General features: G+C 35.8%; 1 protein-coding gene across 1 annotated transcript in view; it reads right to left on the minus strand.

Annotated features, from left to right (window-relative positions):
- The window catches only part of EYS (eyes shut homolog), an 853,574-nt gene that overhangs the window by 656,310 nt on the left and 178,413 nt on the right, over window positions 1–18,851 (minus strand). Inside the window, exon 12 of the mRNA XM_027644956.1 lies at window positions 12,733–12,837. Coding sequence (XP_027500757.1) covers window positions 12,733–12,837 — 105 coding nt within the window. The remainder of the gene's footprint in view (window positions 1–12,732; window positions 12,838–18,851) is intronic.

Below are 18,851 nucleotides of genomic sequence, written 5' to 3' on the forward strand. Positions count from 1 at the left end.
GATCCAGAGTGGAAAGGAAGGAGATAGGAAAAAGAAAATATGGGTTTAGATTTATTTTTGATTGAGCTATATGTAAACCAAAGAAAATTTCTAATGAAAACTAAGCATGACTTTTTCCAGAAACAAGAATTTCTAACGTACAAGAACTGCTTTTGCTAACAGCTGACAAATGAAAGTGGCAGACTAAGATAACTAAGTATGCAATGCAAATAATTAGGATGTTTTTAAAAAGTGATTTAAAATCTCTTGGAATAAAATAAAATATAACTTAAGCCTAAGAATGAGAAAAAGTTATGTATTTTGAAGACATAGATTTTAGATTATAGACTGAACACTCTTGCAGATTCACAGTTGTGGTCAATGGCTCTATCAAGGTGGAGGTTGTTGACAACTGGTGTCCCTGAAGGTTCTGTTGCCTTGTCTTCACCAGGTTGGGACTGGTGCTCTTCAGTACCTTCATCAGTGACATTGACAAAGAGATCGAGTGCACCCTCAGCAAGTTTGCAGATGACATGAAGCTGAGTAGTGCAGATGACACACCTGAGGGATGGGATGCCCTCTGGAGGGACCTGGACAAACTTGAGAATTGGGCCCACAAAACCTTATGAAGTTCAACAAGTCCATGTACAGGGTGGTCCACTTAGAGGCAATCTCAGATATGAATGCAGACTGAGAGAAGAACTCAATGAGAGAAGACTTGTGGAGAGGGACCTGTAGATTCTTGTGGATGAAAATTGTACATGAGCCACAGTGTGCACTCACAGCCCAGAAAGCCAAATGTAAAAAAAGCAAAAAAAAACCTGCTGTAAAAAAAGCAAAAAAAAACCCCTAAATACCCAAAAGCTGAATCAAAACAGAAATGGCCAGTAGGTCAAGGGAGGTGATTCTGCCCTTCTATTGTGCCCTCATGACACCCCACCTGCAGTACTGTGTCCAATTCTGGGGGCCTCAATACAAGAAAGACTTGGACGTGCTGGAGTGGGTCCAGAGGAGGGCCACCAAAATAACTAGAGGGATGGAACACCTTTCCTATGAAGACAGGCTGAGAGAGCTGGGGTTGTTCAGCCTGGAGAAGAGAAGGCTTTAGGGAGACCTCATTGCAGCCTTCTAGTACCTAAAGTGGGCTTATAAAAAGGAGGGAGAGGGATTTTTTATATAAGGGCAGATAGTGAAAGGACAAGGGGAGATGGTTTTAAACTGAAAGAGTCAGGTTTAGATTAGATGTTAGGAAGTAATTTTTTACGGTGAGATAGTGAGGCACTGGAACAGGTAGCCCAGAGAGATTGTGAATTCCCCCCACCCCTGGAAGTGTAGAATGGATGGGGCCTTGAGCAACCTAGTCTAGTGGAAGTCATCCCTGCCTATGGCAGGGGGGTTGGAACTGGGCGATCTTTGAGATCCCTTCCAACTCAAACCATTCTATGATTCTGATTCCAGTACAGCATTTAAGCAATGCAAAAAAAGTTTAGGATACTGTGTTTGGGTTTCTCAGTTAAATTAGAATAAGGGGGTAAAAAGTTTTTAAAAAAAGTAACTGTAGCTAGTGATGCTAAACTCACAGTGTTCAGTTCATAGCTATGGCTATATACCTTTACCACAGAAGAGGATAAAGTTAATCCCCTTTCACTCTGAAGAGAACTTAGAATTCTTTTATTACAGCAATGGTTGAAAGACTGTATATTTGAATTAAAAAAATAACTAGAAAGACATAGGTGGGTGGAAAAAAGGATTCTTCGCTGATAACTTCCTACATATACTTGAAGAATGGAAATAACTGGTGGGATTAACTATTTGTTGTGCTACTGGAACTAACAGTGCTACTAGAATGCTACTGCAGGTCTGCATCAGCAGAGCTAAATTTATCTCAAAGCATAAAGGAATATGTAACAAATCTGTTTTACTAAAATGATAATATAATGCTTTAAGTAATCTTTATATATAATTGCATCTCATTTTAAGGACCAAAAACAAGGAGGAAAATATATGGTAATGTGATTTGTTAATACCAGCGGGCAGCTGAGCCCAACACAGCTGCTCACTCACTACTCCACCATGGGACAAGAGAGAGAAATGAAAGAGTAAAAGTGAGAAATACTCGTGGGTTTAGGAAAAGAGAGTTTAATGTGGGAAGGAAAACTGCATGCAAGTAAAGAAAACTAAGAAATTAATTAACTGGTTCTTATTACCAGTCAGATATTTAGCCATCTCCAGAGAAGCAGAGCTCCATCATGCCTAACAGTGACTTGAGAAGACAAATGTCACCTACTTCCTTCTTCCCTCGGTTTTGTATGCTAAGCATGACACCATAGAGTATGGGCTGTCCTTTTGGTCAGTTGGGTTCAGTTGTCTCAGGGGAGGTTGTGGCCTCTCCCAACTCCCTGTGCAGCCCCAGTCTACCTGTCACCAGGGCAGTGCGAGAAATGAAAAGGCCTTGTTGCTGTGCAAGCACCACTTAGCAAGAAATACTGGTATGTGATTTGGTCACAAATCCAAAGCACTGCACCATATGAGGTGTTATGATGAACAGTAACTCTATTCCAGACAAAACCAATACAGATTTAAAAAAAAAAAAAAAAAGTAAAGGTTTGTTTCAGGTTACAAGGAAGTTAATTCAATAACAAGGAACTTAAATGAACTTGACTGAAAAAAAAAACCCACTTGAATTTGTCCAAGAAGTTCAAAGAACAGCACATTTTAACTAAGTCCCAGTTAGCAAAGCTGAATAATTCTCCTGGAATTATATGCAATCTGTACTGTGCTCTGTTTCTCTCCTGGCTGATGTACAGGCTCCCCATCCAGCTGTCAAAGCATGCTTTTTATTTTCTGAAAGTCCAGCTGACACAGCTGGCACAGTCTGAGTTACAAGCTTAGGGAAGAAAGCTGGTGAATCCTCTCAGGGACTACTTGCAGATGGGTTATGCTCTGGACTCCTGCCTGGTAAGTAGAAAGAATAACCAGATAGCCAATTTCCTGTCTAACCACAGTTTTTGCAAAATAGACTGAAGAGTATAACTGTGCCTAGTTATGATGGCAGACTAGAAGTTCAAACAGTTCTTGCACTGCTAACCGCAATTTACACATTTTTCATTGTGTAAATGATGAAAATCATGTGCCCGTCAATGACAGATTTGTCACTCAAAGTTAGTCTGCAAAGCTATCTTTTATCTGCAAGGATAAGTATCTTTTCCAGCCCTGTTACCAATTTCAATTCATAAACAGAAAAGAAATAAAAAATGTGGCAGAGCTGCAATATCATAGAGGAGTATAAGCAAATTAATAAAAGAAGGTATAGAAATGATACAGAGTGATGACTATTCCCATGAAGTACAGTAGCTTTCATCATCCACATTCAAGAAAAAGAAAATTTATTTTTCATTAAGAAAATACAGTACTAAGGAAGATAGAAAAAAACGATGCGTAGGGTAAGTAAATAAGTTTATGTGGAATTTACTGAAAGAAACATGAAAATTTTGATGATAAAGATTCATCACCTGTAGAAAAGATAAAAGTTGGTGTACTTTCTATTTAAATGTTTCCTTGAGAAAGTACATGCGGATCCTTTTTCATCAACTTATGATTTTGTTTGTTAAATCAAATAAATTTTCATAAGCAATTTTGATTACTATCTTGAACAATCATAAATATATATGAGGTTATACATATACTTAAAAATGAGTTTTATGTTTGTACAAATATGGTTTTATCATTGATATGTAATTTGAATGTCTAGGTATAAAAAAATCTACAAAGCCCAAACTGAAACTGTACATGGGCCCAAGGATGTTTATATTGAACTTCTTCAAGAAAAATTTCAGTAAGATGCAGTCAATGGTTCAATGTCCAAGTTGAGACTGGTGACGAATGGCATTTCTCAGGTGTCGGTATTGGGACCAGCATTGGGACATCTTTGTTGGCAGCAAGACAGTGGGATTGCATGCACCCTGAGCAACTTTGCTGACAGCATCAATCCGTGTGGTGCAGTTGATGCGCTGAAGGGAAGGTATGCCATCCAGGGGGACCTTGACGAGTTTGAGAGATAGGTCAGTGTGAATCTCATGAAGTTCAAAATGCCAAATGCAAGATCCTTCCCCTGGGTCAGGGCAGTCCCAAGCACAAATACAAGCTGAGTGGAGAATGATTTGTAAGAAGCCTTAGAGGGGTTGTTGGTTGACGAGAAGCTCAACATGACCCAGTAATGAGTACTTACACCCCAAAAAGCCAACCGTTACATGGACTGCATCATAAGAAATGTGGCCAGCAGGTCAAGGGAGGTGATTCTCTCACTCCACTCTGCTTTTATGAGACCCCATCTGGAGTATTGAGGCCTGAGGCCCTCAACGTAAGAAGGACATGGGCCTGTTGGAAGAAGTCCAGAGGAGAGCCACTGAGTTAGACAGAGGGCTGGAGCACCTGTCCTACGAAGACAGGATGAGTGCATGGGGGATGTTCAGCCTGGAAAAGAGGAGGTTTTGAGGAGACATTAGAGCAGCCTTTTGGTGCCTGAAGGGTGTCTACAAGAAAGCTGGAGAAAGACTTTTTACAAGTACATACAGTGATAGGACAAGGGGAAATGGATTCAAACTGAAAGAGGGTAGGTTTAGTTTAGATATTAAGAAGAAATTCTTTACTATAAGGGGGGGTGAGGTACTTGAACGGGTTGTCCAGAGAAGTTGTGAATACCCCATCCCTGGAAGTGTTCAAGGCCAAGTTGGATAGAAAAACCTGGTCCAGTGGAAGGTGTCTCTGCAGGAGTGCTGGAAGTAGATGATGTTTTTGATTCCTTCCAATTCAAACCATTCTATGATTCTGTGAAGATACTATGTTTTTAAAAATGTCTTCACCAAGGAAAAACATACCCAAGTACAGAGTGCAGAGATGAACAGGTTGTCTAAGGTGTACAGGCTATTTAAGAAACGACAAAAAGAAGAGTAGTTGATATAGCATTCTAAAATTAAAGAAAATGAAAATATTTTATTGAAGAATCAATTAACCTTGTGAAGGGATCTCAGTTTAATGACGTAGATCATCATTAAATTTGACTGTAACTAGGATCATAAGTAAAGTTGCCCTTAGCTTTTGTATGCTCTTGTAAATCCCAGTGACGTGCACAGGTGCTATTTTCTTAAGAAACAGATTTGCCAAATTGATCACTGATGGCCTTTATAGTATCGCTAATTGCATCAGCATTGATTTATTGCCATTAAAGTGAGTTGTGTGAATCTGGTCTCAGGACTGTCTGGTTTTGTTTGGACTGAATACCTGACTTGAGGGCTGCCTATTGAGGTTGGATGCAACAACTGACAAATAATGTGGGCAACCTAGACTATAATTTGGCTGCAGCAAAACCATGCTATTGATTAGTTTAAATTTTTATTTTCAATTGTGAGAGGTATAACATATGCAGGTAGTGTGCAGTTTTCCTCAAACACTCACTGTACTTCCACAATTCAGGTAGTAGCTTCACTATTTTGGTCCTGAGTTATTTTTCAAAAAGGACTGCCAATTATGTTGAACTTCATAAAATTGTGTGGTAGCTTTTGTGAGGTTTCATTTTATTGAACTTGTTAATGGTGCCATATTAAAGTTTATTTTCACTGTTTATACAGACTGCAATTCTGCCCTTATCATCCTGCTACACATAACATCCTTCATGTTATTTCTCTGATGATTCACATTTATTTATATATGCACATGTTCTACTTGTCCTTTTCAGATCCAGACAATGGATTAAAACAAATAATTGTGCTTTATTAAAGTAGATGAAGCCTTTTTGGAACCTTAAAGGTATAATGCGAGTATCAGAAAACTGTATGAATTAAAAAAAAGTCTCCAAAATTCAGTTGTAAAGATGAACAAATAGCATCAGAATAACACTAAGGAGACCTCTGTCTACTTTTACTGCAATGTTTCTAGTCATAGAGAAAATCACTTCAGCTGGGATTCATCTAATCTATCTTCAGCTATCTAAAACTTCATTTTCTGAATGTAAGCTCTCTCAGTTAAAGCTCTGGTACGCGAGACTGGTACCTCTTTCCAGCAAAATGTTCACCTCACCTGTATCAATTTTGTCTCTACAGCTACGAAATAGGGAAGCCAATCCTTAATATGTCAAACCATTTCCAATTTTCTTTACAACAATGATAATTGCCCTTAAAACAAACAAACAAACAAAACCTACTGAACTCTCTCATATTGATGCTGATGCTAGCATAAAATGAAAACATGTACATAATGAATGTTATGTAATTGTTTCTAATATAAATCAGGCATCATGGACACTACTATAATACAAACAGAAAAATACTTTCTGTTGTGTTTCATCTACCCTTTTTATATGGATGAAATAGAAATATATATCAATTGAAATAACATACAATGAAAGTGATGAGTAGCTCAAGAATAATGCAGAAATGGGGTTTTTAAATCCAAAAAGGGAGGTTGTCATGGAAACAACTGGGTTAGATATCTTTTTGTTGCTACAATTTTATTCAGCTGCTGCTCATCTTTTATGTTATTTTAAAAAATTAATCTTTCTGAAGTCACTCATGATTTTATTTTTCTCAAAACAAGGTGCTATGTTTAGAACTTTTCAGATGTAAAGTAAAGTCTAATGGCATATTCATCTACACTGAAACATACAAAAATGAAATCTTCCATTTTACTCCTACACTTATCTAGCTGAAAGACTAAAAGAAAAAGGTGAGTAAAACAGTGAGTCACTCCTTCAATAAAAGGCTACCATGGCACTCCACACAATGTTTTACCTAGAGTGAACTAAATGAAAAAGAAAACCTGTAAAAACAGTCTCTCAGAATTTGAAATGCTTAATTCTACATTAATAAACCAGGGGATCTGAAAAGATCAGTTAACAGAGCTCATCTATAAAAGTAATTAAAAACAAAGTTGAAAATTAAAACAAATAAATAAGTACCAGGTCAATCATAAAAGGAACACAAGTACTCAGTGACAAAGTAAAGAGAAATTCTTGCTAACTAGCCTACCTGCAAGAAACATAAATTTAATTAGTCCATATAAACATACCTGCAACAAATAAGCGTTTCTAAATATTAGTTATCTTAGAGAAAAAAAAAGTGAAATACCAAAGGGAGAAGAATGGAAAGGGCAACAAGTGGTATTTCTTCACAAAATAACCTGAAGCAAGCACTATAAAACAAACTTTGAAAGAAAAAAAAAAAAGAAATTAATAATGTTTCAATGAGCAATATAAATAGCCAAAACGAAACAAATAAACACAAGGGACTAATAAAAATGATCTGAAGACTGAGCCACATAAAAGAAGAAGAATGTACAAAGAAACTGCAAAGCAGTAAAATATATAGGCAATGAATCCATGGGTTTTGAAAATGTACATGTTATTTCTTGAAACAAGAGTAGATCTAACGCTGTCCATGGACACTTTTTTCTCTACTAAAAATGCTGATTCACTGATAGGTAAAATGTTTTGTGGACACATTAATCTTAACAAATCTTGGAGCACAACAAAGGTTCAAATAATGTCCTCCAGGCCTTCCTCATCAGTTATCTGCCCTTCAGTTTTCTTGATAGACTCTGTGAAGAATTACATTCACTCTGTATTGAGTCAAAACCATGTTAGCTCCAATATCACATATTAAATCTAATATCATATACTAGCTGCATATGTATCACCACTGAAATTTTCTCTGCCATTGGTTCCATTGATGAAGATAGATTTATGTTGCCCATTTATTACACTGAATTCAGAATACAAATTAATCAATACTGATCAGTCCCTATGTTTCTAATGAAAAAGATCACATGGGGATGGTAAGCGACGGCAAAAAACTGTGCCTATCATGTTTTCCTTGGTATTTTTCATTCTGACTGGAGGTTTTCTCTGCTCCAAGTAAAGAGGCTGCAGTTTCTTCTGATCAAATTGATGAAAAACATCTTATCAGATGGTATTATTTAACACTGAAAGACTTCTTGCTATGTTGGAACACAGATTTCAGACTCTTTGGAATTCCTTGGTTTTCTAGTGCCGTCTTCCAGGCATAGCTGCTATAGGTGCAGCATTTGTCTCTATCACAGTTCTGAGCAGAAGGTTTGTTTAGGACTTGTACACCCTGTTTATAGGGTTTATGGTGTTTTCCCCATATTTTGAGAATCTTATTAAAAATTCCTTATGTTAATTTTATCAATGAATAACCTGAATTTATAGAACTTTCTTGCTACAAAAGTAATCCTTTGGTGCAAGACAGACTTGAGGACATTAAAATAATGAAAGTTCCTATTTTCTTTTTCTTAAATCTGCTGATTCACAACACTGGTGCTTGTGGGTGTGTGGGGGGTTCAGCTTGGATGGTTTCCAGACCCCCACCTAGCTATTTGCTTTCTTATTCCCTCTCCTCAGCAGGATGGAGGAAGAAAAAAAGATGAAAAATCTCATTGCTTAAGATAAAGACAGTGAGATCACTTACTAGTAAGAATCATGGGATAAACAAACTCAACTTGGAGAAAATAAATTTAAATTATTGTCAACTAAAAATAGAGTAGGATAGTGTGAAACAAAGCAAAAACTAAAACATTTTCTACCTGACCTCCCCTGTGCCTCTTTTTCTCAGTCTCTATTTCACTCTTTTATTACTGTCTTATCTACACCCTCCCACCAAATGGCACAGGAGAAAGGGGAATGAGGGTTGAAGTCAGTCCACAACAGCTCTCTTCTGCTGCTCCTTCCCTCTCACACTTCCACTAATCCAATGTGAGTCTTTTCCTCATTCTACAGTCCTTCAGGATAAAATTGTTCCAGCATGGGGCATCTCTAGGGATGCTGTCCTTCATGGAAAGACTACTCCTGCTTGGGATTCCTCTCCACAAGCTACAACCTGCTCCAGTGTGGGTTTCTATAGGCTGCAATTTCCTCCAGCCCTGTCCTCCAGGACATATACACCTGCTCTGTCTGCAGCTGGAAATCTGCTCCACCATGGACCCTTGTGGGCTGCAGGTCTCACCATGGTCTTCTTCACAAGTTTCAGGGGCATCTCTGGTGCTGGAAGCACCTTATCCCCCTTTTTCTTCACTGACTTTGGTGACTGCAGAGCTGTTTCTCGCATTCTTTCTCCACCACTCTCTCTCACACATTTCTGTGTAGTGTTTAAATATATGTAGTCCTTAAATATATTTTCTCCAAGATGCCCCTCCTCAACTGTGGCCTCCGACATACCCTGTGCTGAGTGGGTTGGAGCTGGTTGGAACCAGCTTTGTCCGGCACAGAGCAGCCCTGGTCTGTCCTCACAGACCCTCCTGTGGCCCCCATTGTCAGCAGCTTGCTATGAACACCTAACACAACCAAATCCTTTAAACCATGCTGTCCTAGATATCTGAAACACAACTTGAGGCTCAATTATTTCATTTAACTCTTTCAGTTTAGGTCTAATGATAAGTTCCAATACCATGACCCTTTCTCCATGAAGACTGGAAATTTGCCTGTGCACAAGAAACTTCTGTGTCTGGAGGTACTGGTCATGTAGTGTCAATGTTGAGTCTGTCCACAATGGTCCATATATTGAGTGGGAAGTAGAGATCACTTTTCCAGAAGCTACTCTTTTAGGAAGGTATAGGTATAGAAATATCCCAGAAAAGAAAGACCTATAAAAGGACGCAGTCTTAACATTATTTAAAAAAAATCCCTTAAAAAAATTCACTGTTGATAATCATACACCATAATCAACCAACACTGTTCATCAGGTAAATGGAAATACTATTATCTAAAATGCTAAAGTTCAAAAGTAATTCTTGTAAAATCTCCTGTATAAGGTCATCAGAATATGTCAGTAAGCTATATTATTATAAAATTACTTTCCTGTTAAACACTTTCAAAAGATAGTTACGATGTTCACCTGAAAGACACAAGTGTCTTCTACACAGAAAAAAAAGGAGCTACATAATTATTTCATACAATATCTAAAGACATTGTCTGATTCTATTTGATCCATTTGTATATTACTCTTTCTTAGCTTGAGATGCAAAAGATGATTGTGCTCTGCCACAAAAATCCACAAAAGTAGACCCAGAAGAGTCTATATACCTTTTTATACTTTGTGATGGATGGGCTTCTTATGGTGTGATAACAAAATTACAGACACAAAATTACACAAAATTATAGTACAGACACATTAAAAAGAACAAAACCAAACATGCAAAAAGAAAAAACAAAAACAAAACCAAAACCACCAAATTCCTTAAAAGGAAAGAATTTACTCTAGTCATCTATTTTTATGTCAGGTTTCCAGCAATACCAGGATACATTTATGGGAATTAATGATCTGTATGATTAAGTGACCTCATTTCACCCTATTTAGTGACAATATCTTATCAACAGCAGGATGGAATACTGAAATAATTTCTAAGAAATATCTTGGCTTTACTATAGAGAATTTAATGAATTATTTTTAAAGCTGCGAAAAGGAGATTTGTCATATAAAAATAACAGTTTAAGAATTAAAATTGACCACATGTTAAGACACTGGACTACTTGAAAGTGACTAAGAAAGCACAAGGTATATTTTCATAAAGTTAGCACATGCAATTAAATGTATATAGTTCAGATTTGCTAAATAGATATAGTTCTAATTTCTTAACAGGAAAAGAAATCATACTACTCAAGGATGAAGGAACTCTACGTTTGAAAACTGAAACAACTTAAGTTAACTGTGTTATCTTTTGAAGTGATACTTTTTTTAGAACTGAACTAGTAGTAAAATTATCCAACATTATAATGTAGCAACTTGTGTTTTCAGGCAATTTACAGACATTACTTAATCATTACAATGTATTTCTGACATGGTTACATTTGTTTATCTACACCTTCACCCAGAGAATATGAACTGGGATATTAATTAATTTACCCAAGGGCACAAATGGAATCCATATCACATTTAGATTAAAATTCTCCTCTTTTCAGCTCATTGTTAGGTATGCACATCACTACACAATTTTCTCCCTCTTTAATTCAGTTTGCTATTATATTAATAATGGAACTGCAAATTGTAATATGGCAAGTGTTAACCCTTTTCAAAAATAACTGATCATTTCTACAGATAACTCTTGATTCACTGTGAATTTTTTTGATCATTTGACTGATGATGTAAAAGAACCACTGCTATTCACAGCATTTTATTAGAGTCAATAGAATGAAACTCATAATTTCTACTGTGTGTGTCCATTACATAAACTTCATTGTTCTAGATGATATGCACACACTGAGAATTATAACAAAAATTAATTGGATAAGAAAAAGTTTACAGCCTGACTTTTCTTTAAAGAAAGAGGGACAAACAATCTACTAAGAGATGTCACAACAATTTTCTATCACTGTCACGAAGTGCATGAAAGAGATCTCCTCTCACATCTGTGAAAGGAGGTGCAGAGTGCTTCTGTTTAAAAATCTACTATGGGTAAAAGTTTTAGCAACAAGAGTTAAAGACGTGAGAATCTCAGAAGAACAAAGGAGATAATGTCTGTGTTAATGTTTTCCTACAGCCCTCATTCAGTGAAAGCTTGACATGCTTACATTTGCCCCAATGAAGCAACAAACTTGAAAGCATCACCTTACCTTTGAAGATATCACTCAGTGTTTTCTTCAGTTCCCAACTCAGTGAAATACCACCCTTAAAGAATTTAAGGATCTCTTGATATTAACTATATTAAAGTCCTCTTTAAATTGGTTGTTCCAGTTGAGAGGGATGGTTGGAGACCTGTATTTCAGTACTCTGACATTTCCAAGTTTTACTGATCACCATCAGTATCTTTGAAACACCACAGTACAGTATAAAATTAATTTTTCTGATCTTATTTTCCATGTTAACAATGAGTTTATAAATGCATGTCAAAACAAAAACCTTTTCAGAATTTATCAGTATTTTCTCATCTATATTTATGAATGAACTTAGCGGTTGCAAAATCTCTACGCCAGGGTTTTTTTGCCACAATGTTTAATAAAAATGGAGAAAACTGCCGATTCAAGTCAAAGGATTTCTATGGTCAGGAATTCTTAGCCCAGCCTCTTCTATATTTTCTTAGTCAATACACAATAATATGCAAAATCCCAAATTAAACAGAGTATATACAATTAGCAAAGCAAAATCTTCAACGTTATATATCTTTCTCCCTTAATTTTGATTGGTCTTTTTACTTTGTTCTTATTTCACTGGTCACCTGGCCTGATCCGTCTTCGATGTCCCTTATATCCTCTTCCATATCTTCCACCCTTATACAATACTTTGAATACTTAAAATGCCACAAAGTGCACATGCTCAGGCTACCAGATCGAGGTCATACAAACATTAAAGCAGTGTTCAGTTCTTTTAGGTATAAGTAATTTGACTAGCAGAATAGGATTTCAAAGACCAAGATTTTGTATGTTTGCTCAGTTTCTGCATTTTGCTGCCTAAAACCTACATTTTTTGAAAGAACGTGTTGCTATAAGATGTCTATACAAATAGGCATTAAATAATTGAAATCTCCAGTTCTGTCATATTTCTTTAGGAGGCTGTTTGAGTACTACAAGTACTTTTTAATCTATGTGGTTTATTATTTATAAGAATTCATTATGATGAATTTAAAAAATAAGAGAAAAATAGCAGAATGTTATCACTGTATAAGGCTTTATAGCACTGGAGTAGCAGATGTGGAAGTCACACAACCACACTATTCCAAACTAGCAATTGAATAAAAAGTATAAATACTTACCAAATGGGCAATTGCATTTGAAGCCCCTTATGTCCTCTTCACAGGTTCCTCCATTCCAACAGGGTCTGTCCAGACATTCATTCACATGAACAGAACATGTTTCTCCTGAAAGTTTAAATTAAAAAAAAAGAAAAAAGGTTGTGAGCTGTCATAGTCTATGTGCTGACCCCACTGGCCAAGGTACACTTACTGAGTACACAGGACTACTGATAGACATCCTCTATGTCAAGAATTTTTCTCCTTCATTGGTTACAAGACAGTCCATTTTGACAGGCCAAGTTGGAAGTGTGACAATCAGGAAAATAGAAGGCTTTCTTACTGAGGTTATGCATACTTCTGGAGTTTTTTCCATTATGCAAAATTACTGTATTCAAGCAATTTTTGTCCAGTTTTGTGAATAATTTTCTTTCATGTCTTTAAAAAAGAATTGTGAAGTATCACTGCATATGAAAATGTGGCCAACACTAATTTACACAGTGATATGTAATAGTACAGTTCAGCCTATGTTCTAAAGCAAGTTGTCAGTCCTGTAATATTAGGCATTTCTCTTTCTTTGTTTAATACAAAGAAGGAAGGTGATCAAATCACTAAAGAATACTTAATGAGGAAAAATGCAAATGAGAGATGATGAAATAATTAAGAGCAAAGATGGTATAGTGAAATGTAGATTTGTAATATACAAAAGGGGTTGCTTCGATTTGTAACAGAAGAAGCTATTTCCAGCCACAGGAATATTGAGGCAAATCATGTTCAGTAGTTATGACAGGTCAGCAGTGTACAAAGCATACTGAGTTTTCTGTGAACCACAAAGCAGAAGATAAAAGCAAAAAAAAAGGCCGAAATTCCTCTGAATTCTTTGCACTGTGGAAACTATTTGGTCTCCTATCTGCAGCACACATACATACCCTCTCATAGAATCATATGAATGAAGACAGTCAGCTATTAAAATCTGTATTTTCTGAATCTGCTAGATACAAAAGGTCACGGTTGGAGAAGCCCATGGTAACACCAAGATTCTCTTGCACACTTAAATTTACGACAGGGTGGTTCCTATTAGGGTTTTTTCCTACTTCTGAACATCTCTTCATTTTCTGTAAGACTTCAAGATACATGGATGAAAACGGTGAGACAAAAGCATAATCCAGGGAGAGTTCAGGTAACTCAGTAAACTAAAAAGCTGTCTGCTAGGAGCAGCTGCTGAGTGCTGTTTAATGTATGCCATGGCACCAGTGAGGATTACAGACGGTAAGGACTGACCAAAATATAAATTCACTTCACAGTTCTTAAATTTTTTAAAGAATTTTCTCTGAAGTGCTGATAAGGTAGTAGCACTATACGCAGTCTTTATGATCTCATTCTGATAATTTGCATTCCTAATGCTTTCTAGTTCAGGTCCCTGATTATGGTGGGTGTATTTTGAGGAAGATAAATAAAAATGCATTGGCATCTGTTTTCTTCTGGGTAGACAGGTGGAGAGTTTTCTCTAAAATTAATTATCTGGTCACAAGCCACGGGTAAGTTGAAGCATGTGTTAGAAAAACTCCTTGAAACACACTTTTCCACCTCCCTTGAATTGTTAAAGGTGTAAAGCAAATGCAATTTTAGGGGAAATGTTGGAATGAGATCATCCTCATTTACTGACGAGATCCAAGATTTGCTAATGTCTTGTTGCCTTTTTTTGAAGTTATCTCTGCTTTCTTTCTGAATCTGAGGTAGCAAAGGTATCTTATGAAACTGAACAGTACCATAATTTTAATACATGACTGCAGCAGGTATAGCTACAATTCCTTGTGAACTGTTCTCATCTATCTTCTTTGATTTTCATTTCTTTTGGGCATAGGAAACAGGGTATGGCATTCAGCAGGAAAATGAGTCAACTACACGCACAATTCTGACTATGGATCTATGCTTTAAAACTGAGTTTTTAGGGTGAAATTCAGTTCCCTAAGTATCAATGCCTAATGCAATATAGGATGTCATGTATTCAGTCTTGAGAAAATAGTCCTTAGGGGATGAAATGGACAATAAGCAGAGACAGTTGCAAAAGTTTTATAAAAGTGTAATAGAGTGGTCATTCAGGCTGTGAATCTTGATGAGATGGTAGGAAAAAAGATAAAGGAACAAAGACATAGAGAGTAGTGGAATACTCTGGAGTATTCTCAATAAAGAACAAAAAATTAGTCTGTAGTGGGCAAGGTGAACCCTTTGAGAAAATCAAAATGGTACCTGATCAAAAGGTTAATTCTGTGGCTATGTTTTGACTGAACTATATGAAATGTTACAAGACCTGGGGAGTCCTGAGAGGATGATGAAATAATGAATGTTAGAGGTAAACTTGGGACATGAGATGAATGTTGGAGCTTTAGCTGTGTGAAGGAATAGTGGCAAAACCTAATTGTATGTAGAAAAGGTGAGAAAGGGGACAAAGCCATTTCCCAGTTTCAAGTTTGACAGGAAGCATAATGATTCTGTCAAAATGAGAAAAGATACAGAAAAAGATAGTTTATTTTCCATCTTCATTTGGAAAAATATAAATTTCTTCTGTAATGTATAGCTAAGAAATTCTCACCAGTAGCATCAGAATCTGAATCTAATTTCTGATATGTTGCCACTAATCCCCATTATGCTAAGAGTTCAATGAGTGCAGTGTTTCTGAGTGTATTAGTCTGTATTATACCACATCATAGATTAACAGTTTTAGTTCCAATTTAGACAATTAGTCCCAAATATCCAAAACGATGCTGTACAGTAGAGATATATATGCTATACTTGTTTAACAGACAATGATCTGGTTTCAGGTATTTTGTTTTTATTACCTATGGCCATGCTACACGTGCATGAATTCCATTCTCCATTTAAGAGAAGAAGAAAATGGGGGCGCAAATCCTTACTCTGATTAAAAAGGTGCTGATTTTATGTTAGAGGCTGTTACTTCATCGAAATTACTTCAGTTGACAAAGAAGCAATTACAAGCCACCTCATCTGAGTTATCAAGCACTGAGAACACCTTTCTTATAACTAATTAATATATTTGTGAAAACCACTGCCTGATTTACAAGTTGTGCTAGCTAACAGTACTCACAGACTGATTTAGAAAGATAACCAAACTTTCTGAAATATTTCAGCTGTTAACACAATAAACACAGATAGTTCACTGTTTTTCTTCCTGCAGTATTTTTGACACAAACAGTTAAGACTTTAGTCTCTATGTATCTCTACTACCATTCCTTCAACATCTCTTCTGTTTTATGTCTAATTTAGCTATCTTGCCACTGGAAAATGTACTATTTACAGATATGGAAAAATGATATTATTTTTCATCTAAAAGTTAACAGTGCAGTTTTGGTAATTCTGTACATCTCAGAAGAGGCTAGGAGAAAAACATATTTTTCCTGTGAACCATGTTAAAACTTGGAGAAGCCTTCATGTTTTAGTGTAATTTCTGCCAATCAAATACACACGTAGTGAAAAAGGTAATTGCTTTTTGTGTACTGTAGACAGTACACAGTACACAGTCTGCTGATTATGTGTTATAACTTGGAGTGCCATTAAATTGATAGTTGCACCTGACGAAAGGCATATTTCAAAACTTCTTACAAACAGTTGCTATGGGAATTTAAGAATTCATGTCCTCAGAGTACAAAGGTAATATATGGGCAGTATTTAAAAGTATTTCAAAGAGAATCAAAGAATCTATGAAGTTACTGTGAGATCATATTTTCTGAGTATTCAAGACATGAAAAAAGCTGGACAGATACAAAGAAGTCTTTTTTGTTTTCGGTATGCAGCTCATCTCAACACATTTGAAATGTATGATGAGAATCTCCTTTTAACATCAGATAAAAATAATTAACTGGCTACAAATTACTTTCAACACAAAAATATGTTAATATAAATATTTTTTGGGCTTACACTTTTAAGGCTAATATTAATACAACACATCAGAACATAATTACTAGTAAAATGTTATTTAATAAATCATAGCTTAAGGTCTGAGTTCTTAAACACTTTACAGGGATCATGTCACCAGATTCTGAAATATAAAGAGAATGTAAAAAATTACCACAAGTCAAGACTCCTACTATTAACTCTATAGCATATTTTATGCTGTGTAAAATTGCAGTGTTCTTAAAATATGTAACAGGAAATTATAGGAAAGTCTGTCACTCTTGTAAATTGCATTACCTGATCTTTAGAAGCAACATTTTCTGCAAACACACTGATGATACACAAGACATTTTTCTACAGGAATATAAAAGCCTTGAGAAGAGCCTAAGGACTGAGTAAGTGCATGCTAAAAAAATTAGCAGAGATGTTTTGTCCTCCACCAATGTTACTGATATCACTTACTTTCTTTAAAATAATCATGTTATTTTAGCAAATGGAGAGATTCCAAAGTTCTCAGGTAAATATAACCCCATTGCTTTTCATAAGTCTAATGGATGAAGTCTCATTGAATTCATTTCAAAAGTGCAACTTTGTAAGATCATCATATTGAAAGTTTACACCTTTCAGTGGTTCACACTTTATTTCTGCTCAACTTAAAGACATTAACTTCATACTTTATCCGAACTTGTGGAACTATTGTTTGATTTTGTATAATATTCAAAAAACTGAATTTTGTTTTGATATCAGAATAAGTTTAATTTCCTACCATTCTCAAATATTCAGACATTAGAATAAAAATTAAATAATTTGAGAGGTTATTTTTGTAATGTAATATGCATTATATTTAAAGTATCTATTATAAAGTGCCACCACTACTATAACATCTCTGTCTGAATCACAAAACACATGCAAGAATATAAAAATACAAAGTTTCTTTTAAATACTTTTTATACCAACTTTTGTTTTATAGGCAAAATGGAATATAAAGTTTGATGATGCAAAGACAGACAGAATGACCACAATTAAGAAAAGGATGTTAAAGAATATATTTTTTAAATAAAACTCCTCACTTGAGGTTATATCCAAGACATAAAATGAATCTTTCTATTCCGAGATCAGATGAAAAGCAGGTGATTTAAAATTCTACTTAATGAAATACTGTGGAAAAAAACCAAACCACCAAAAAACTAAACCATGAGGGTTTGTAAAGTTCAACTAATATCCAAAGCATTAACAATTTATTTGAGGATTGTCTTTGCAACATTTCTGCCTTACTGTCCACATTTTGTAAAATGTGTATAAATATAAAGCATTCCAGTCATGTACCTGATAACAAAGTGTAATTTTGTTGCTTGCTAAGCAACATAAGTTATTCTGTTAGATAAGACAAGTATCACCCTGAGTAATGTTTCTGCTTACTTTGCAGAAAATGCAGTTATGAAAAAGTAAGACAGGCGTTCCAGGTGTGGCTTTTGTGAACTTGACAGATGTTTCCCTTTCTCAACTTTGTTGTTCTACACACTTGATTTTTTTTTTTCTTTTCTTCAAGATCTTTTCTGTGTAACATATTGTAGTAGTTAAAAATCCCAAACAAATTTAATCTTTATTTACCTCATGCAGTCTAATCCTTTCTGTGAACACTTATTACAGGTTGAAAGCGATTTGTATGAGGTGTTAAACCACTCCACTGTCTTAGCATCTATGAAAGACTTTTAACTCAGAGAAAGCATGTGACTCTTCAAATCTAAACTGCCAAGAGTCCAGTTCATCTCTCTCCATGGGATTACATTGTACATTTGACAGGCAGGCTGCACTGGTACAATGTGCCAGCAATAATCACTCTTCCCTAGAAGAAGCCAGCCAGAATCCCTTCAGAAGCTGCACTGCCTAATGCCCTGAGCCACTCACCCAGCCCAGCCTTGTTGTAAAACCAATTAATAACGTACTGAAAGTACCAACACTCAAATATTTCCACAGATGGACTTCAAATTTTACATGGACATCTCCTATGTATTTGTGGAATCAAAAAATAAAAACAAAGCACAGAAATTTATTTTTCCTCTTTTGGACAAAAAGAGGAATACTGAAGAGCATCAGATATAGCATATATTAATGTCAAACCCAAAAAGGTTGACTGGAAGGCCTACATTAGTGATGAGCTTCCATACTGTTGTTACTTATACATGGCTAAAGCAATGATAGATCAATATCTTGCTATGTGGGATACAGTA

Source organism: Corapipo altera, unplaced genomic scaffold, assembly GCF_003945725.1.
Source record: "Corapipo altera isolate COAL_440 unplaced genomic scaffold, ASM394572v1 2, whole genome shotgun sequence".
Lineage (NCBI taxonomy): Eukaryota > Metazoa > Chordata > Aves > Passeriformes > Pipridae > Corapipo > Corapipo altera.